The following is a 5,736-nucleotide window of genomic DNA, read 5'->3' as shown; positions in this document are numbered from 1 at the left end:
TTAGCAATCTTCAAAAAGTAAAACCGTTGTTTTAGGCCTATGTCTATGTTTTATGTCAAATATTTGATATTACCTTGTAAACTTGTTGTTAGTTATGTTAAATTGTGTTGTTGGGTTTTAAACCAAATTGTGAAAAATAAACATTTGAGTGTCAAAAAAAAAAGTTTATAGTGTATTAAATATAATCTTCTTATATAAAAAATTCAATTAGTGTTTGTTTGTCGGTTTGTTTGTTTGTTCCGTATGGACTCAAAAATGGCTGAACCGGTTAAGGCATAGGATGTGTTCATGCGGAAACCCGGCAAGTCGTGAGGCACCAAAGGCATATAAGGCTGATAGGTCGCCTTATGCCCATACTGCATAATACATGTAAAAATAAATTTGTTAAAAATTTTTCTATTAAAATAAAATTTAGCGAAATTTTAAAAATTAAAAATTTGACAAGGTTTTTTTTTATATAAAACAATGTAATTATTAATACCAATGAATATACATATGTGTGTGTTAAAATTGTTTATTTGCGCTATAAAATAATCGAAATTTTGTTTTCAACGGCATCGACTTTCTCTTTAAACTACAATATTTAAGAGTGTCACGAACTATGGGTAAAAGCTTTCATAGTAAAAGCACTATAAATGCCATGGATTGGTAGTGCACACATTTAGTTGATATCAAATAGCCTACCAAGTGGGAAATAAGTGCCAAAGCATCGAAACTCATAAGTTCTAAGAAAAATTGTGAATCAATTCAAGTTCTTATATCTACCTTAAACCAAACAATTCTACAAATTACTACAGACCATAGTTTGTGTAGTTATTATTGTGTACGTCATGGTCAATACAGATGATAACAATGGTTCAAATGGTGCAGTGGCACCTCAACTAAAAATTAAAGTCCGTGGTGACGCAGTTATTCTAACCAAAATCTCAGAGAAAGTTTTGCAAGCTTATCATAAGATAGCTTTAGAGAGAGGTGTTGGCGGCAAGCACTCTCATTATGAGCTATCAGTTAAACCGGTATCTGGTGTCGGAGAGAACTCATACGGTCTAATCTTACAAGTGTGTATGCGCGAATGTTTTAGTGTTGCAAGGGAAACGGAAGCCGAAGAAAATATGAGTTTTAACCATAATCCAAAGGAGATGGTAACAATTTTAAAGATTTCACCCAAAAATCCATCGTTTCGCGCCCATAGTCGTATAGCAGATCTATACAAACGTGAAGTGTTCATGTATAAACAGGTGTTTCGCCAATTTAAACAGCTGCAAGCGGAATGCCAGGAACACCAAGATAACTCTTACCAGTTTGATAATGTGCCGGAATTATTGTTTACCTGTTTAGATGTCGAAGATGAATTCCTTATACTTGAAGATCTCTCCCAAAGTGGTTTCAAACAAAATCAACGCACAGAAATGCCCACATATGAGTTGGCATCAGCTACATTTCGTTCTATAGCCAAATTTCATGCAATGTCCTTTGTACTGCAAGCCAAAAAACCTCAACAATTTAAAGAGTTTGTCCAGCAAATGGACGATAACCTATTTACCGAAGATATCGAACCAATAACAGTGGAATTTGGCAAGAAATATATAAGAAAGACACGAGTAATGCTTCAACAAAGTGAAGTGAAATCCCAATCAACAGCTGTTGCCAAGCAAATTAAAGGTCTTCAAAAATTAGAGGATAATTTCAAGAGAGTGTGTCTCCAAAGTGTCAATGGTCAACTTATAGCCCCTTATGCAGTTATATGTCATGGGGATTTTTGGAATAATAATATGCTGTATGGAAACAGAGTAGGTTGCATTTTAATATGGATATACAATATTTTATTAAGTATACATATGTTCTTAAGAAGCCAAAGGAAAAACAATTCTGGCCCTCTACATTGAGGACTCAAAGACTGAGTTGTGCTTACTTCTATCAGAGAGCGCATGGCTTAATCCGGCAGGCAGAAATCCGGGCGATTCTCAATGGACAACGACAAGAGTGAACACTTTGACATTAGGGCAATAAAAGCATGGAAGGGTCGCAAGTTTCGATATCCTTGCCTTCTAAAGTAATGAGGTCCTATAATATAAGGTCTAAAGTACGAGAGGATAAAAAATCCACGTTGTGGATGAAAATCCACGTTGTGGATGAATATCCACGTTGTGGATGAATATCCACGTTGTGGATGAAAATCCACGTTGTGGATGAAAATCCACGTTGTGGATAAAAATCCACGTTGTGGATAAAAATCCACGTTGTGGATAAAAATCCACGTTGTTGGATAAAAATCCACGTTGTGGATACAAATCCACGTTGTTGGATAAAAATCCACGTTGTGGATAAAAATCCGCGTTGTGGATACAAATCCACTTTGAGCACGTTGTGGATAAATATCCACGCTGTGGATAAATATCCACGTTGTTGGATAAAAATCCACGTTGTGGATACAAATCCACGTTGTGGATAAAAATCCACGTTGTGGATAAAAATCCATGTGTGTATAAGAATCCACGTTGTGGATAAAAATCCACGTTGTGGATAAAAATCCACGTTGTGGATAAAAATCCACGTTGTGGATAAAAATCCACGTTGTGGATAAAAATCCACGTTGTGGATACAAATTCACTTTGAGCATAAAAATCCACGTTGTTGATAAAAATCCACGTTGTGGATAAATATCCACGCTGTGGATAAATATCCACGTTGTTGGATACAAATCCACATTGTGGATAAAAATCCACGTTGTGGATAAATATACACTTTGTGGATAAATATCCACGCTGTGGATAAAAATCCACGTTGTGGATAAAAATCCTCGTTGTGGATAAAAATCCACGTTGTGGATAAAAATCCACGTTGTGGATAAAAATCCACGTTGTGGATAAAAATCCACGTTGTAGATAAAAATCCACGTTGTGGATAAAAATCCACGTTGTGGATAAAAATCCACGTTGTGGATAAAAATCCACGTTGTGGATAAAAATCTACGTTGTGGATAAAAATCCACGTTGTGGATAAAAATCCACGTTGTGGATAAAAATCCACGTTGTGGATAAAAATCCACGTTGTGGATAAAAATCCACATTGTGGAAAAAAATCCACTTGGTGGATACAAATCCACGTTGTTGGATAAAAATCCACGTTGTGGATAAAAATCCACGTTGTGGATACAAATCCACGTTGTGGATACAAATCCACTTTGAGCACGTTGTGGATAAATATACACTTTGTGGATAAATATCCACGCTGTGGATAAATATCCACGTTGTTGGATAAAAATCCACGTTGTTGGATAAAAACCCACGTTGTGGATACAAATCCACGTTGTGGATAAAAATCCACGTTGTGGATAAAAATTCACGTTGTGTATAAGAATTCACGTTGTGGATAAAAATCCACGTTGTGGATAAAAATCCACATTGTGGATAAAAATCCACGTTGTGGATAAATATCCACGTTGTCGATAAATATCCACGTTGTTGGATAAAATCCACGTTGTTGGATAAAAATCCACGTTGTGGATACAAATCCACGTTATGGATAAAAATCCACTTGGTGGATAAAAGTCCACGTTGTGGATACAAATCCACGTTGTGGATAAAAATCCACTTGGTGGATAAAAGTCCACGTTGTGGATATCCAAATATGGTTCGATTTGGCCCCTATGAGAACTTAAACTGCATGCAGCAAAAAGATGTATCTGTGCCAAATTTCAGCTCAATTTTTGAAGGCTGTTGAGTGATTGCAACAAACCGACGAACAGACACACGGACATCGTTAAATGGTCTTAGAATTTTACGACGATACGGAATATATATACCTTGTAAGGACGGAAATGGATATTTCGATGTGTTGCAAACGGAATGACTAAATGAATATACCCCCTATCGTATGGTGGTGGGTACAAAAATCTGTGAAAACATTTTCATTTGCGGTTCTAAGGAAATATGGCATTCACAAAATGCGTGGACAGAACGTAATTTTCGTTCATTGTCTTTTAAATAAATAACTATTGTTAGAAATATAGCTCTTTCGCTTTTGCTTTTGTGTGATAACACTACGCAAGCAACTCGATCTACCAAAAAAATGCTGGTTGTAAAACACATGACATAATTACCAGGTAGTGTACCGTAAACAGCTGAGTACAATTTTTTCTCGCGAGTGAATTATCTGTCAACGAGTTTTGGTTGTGTGTGTGTGTGTATTATAGATAAGAATCGTGACACACACAAACAACGAAAAATGGCGGGAACTAGTAACATACACAAAATCACAATGCACTAATCACTGATTTTAACTGCCACTATCTGTAAATGAATATATGTATCTTGGTAAAACGTATGATGGGAGGGTTGCCCTTATTTCTCTTTTATGTCAAAAAACGATTTTTTGAGGATTTCCACAATAAGGGAAACAATGTTTTGTGAAAACTTACCACTGTAAATGATCTTAATACCTACCTTTATATATTGTATATTAAAATTTAAAAATTTTAAGGCTTTTTTAACACTGCATTTTTTTTCCTTTTTCCTTTTAGAACAATGCAGAACAAACCACCTCGGCTAAATTAATAGATTTCCAATTGTCGCGTTATGCTTCTCCCATATTAGATTTGGTCCACTATCTTTACACTTCAACCGAAGGAGATTTACGTAAAAAATACTTTGAGGAACTGCTTGATACCTATTTTGAACACTTAAAAGCCCATATATCCTACCACAATCTTATTATTGACGATATATATCCCAAAAAGATCTTTATGCAACAACTTAAAGATTATGGTATTTACGGGTTTTGTATGGCCGCCTTTTCAATACCATTTTTCATTTCCACATCAAGTGAATTGCCAGATTTAGATGTAGTGGCAACAGCTATTAGAGATATTTCATCTACGTCGTCAGAGAATTCCGATGAAGAAATGCATGAAAACGGGAATGCTAAGGATGCGGATATTGGTGTTACTGTTAATGCCAAATCTGATGCAGATTCAAAGCGTATGGAATTATTGGAGGAATACGATTTGCTGAACGAACGTACACTGCCAATATTCAAGAGGCGAATGTGTGATATTGTAAAGGATCTGGATAAATATGATATGTTGGATATTATTTTGAAGTTGTCGTAAAAGCATTTTTTTTTGGTTTTCCAATCAAAGAATTTACACAAGTATTTAAAAACAATATTTTAAACGAAAATTTAAGATTTCAAAAAATAGTATTAAATATACCTTATTAAAAAATTTTAATGATATACAATTAAACTAAATGTGTGTTTAGCTTACTGAACTTTAATTTTTGAGTTATTAAAACATAGAGAATCCCATGGGTCGAATGCAACTTCAGTTGCATTCTCAACGGGCAAATTTGTCATAGAAATTTCCATTTTTGTATTGAATTGCATACTTTAATAAACTCCACCTCCACCATAGAGTTCTTCAGAGGATTTCGTAATTTTGAATTTGTATATTAAAGTTAACAATTTTCAAAGTTTTATACTGTATAGCACTTTTCAAATTATTATATTACCCTAGTAAAAAGTTGAAAATCCGGGACAAATTTGAGATCAGTTTTATATATTGGGTTGCCCAAAAAGTAATTGCGGATTTTTCATATAGTCGGCGTTGACAAATTTTTTCACAGCTTGTGACTCTGTAATTGCATTCTTTCTTCTGTCAGTTATCAGCTGTTACTTTTAGCTTACTTTAGAAAAAAAGTGTAAAAAAAGTATAGTTGATTAAAGTTCATTCTAAAC

The 5,736-nt window shown here is 34.7% G+C and overlaps 1 protein-coding gene across 1 annotated transcript; it reads left to right on the top strand.

Moving 5' to 3' along the window:
• The first annotated feature begins 666 nt into the window (after positions 1 to 666).
• On the top strand, positions 667 to 5,228 carry LOC106094570 (uncharacterized). Its single transcript, XM_013261791.2, has 2 exons — positions 667 to 1,790; positions 4,523 to 5,228. Exons 1-2 carry the CDS (start codon positions 831 to 833, stop codon positions 5,108 to 5,110), a joined length of 1,548 nt encoding a protein of 515 aa, XP_013117245.2. The 5' UTR covers positions 667 to 830; the 3' UTR covers positions 5,111 to 5,228.
• The last annotated feature ends 508 nt before the right edge of the window (positions 5,229 to 5,736 follow it).

The sequence above is a fragment of the Stomoxys calcitrans genome, chromosome 1 (assembly GCF_963082655.1).
Source record: "Stomoxys calcitrans chromosome 1, idStoCalc2.1, whole genome shotgun sequence".
NCBI classification, from domain to species: Eukaryota; Metazoa; Arthropoda; class Insecta; order Diptera; family Muscidae; genus Stomoxys; species Stomoxys calcitrans.
The sequence above is the reverse complement of the archived record's forward strand: the minus strand, read 5'-3'. Positions and strand labels throughout refer to the sequence as shown.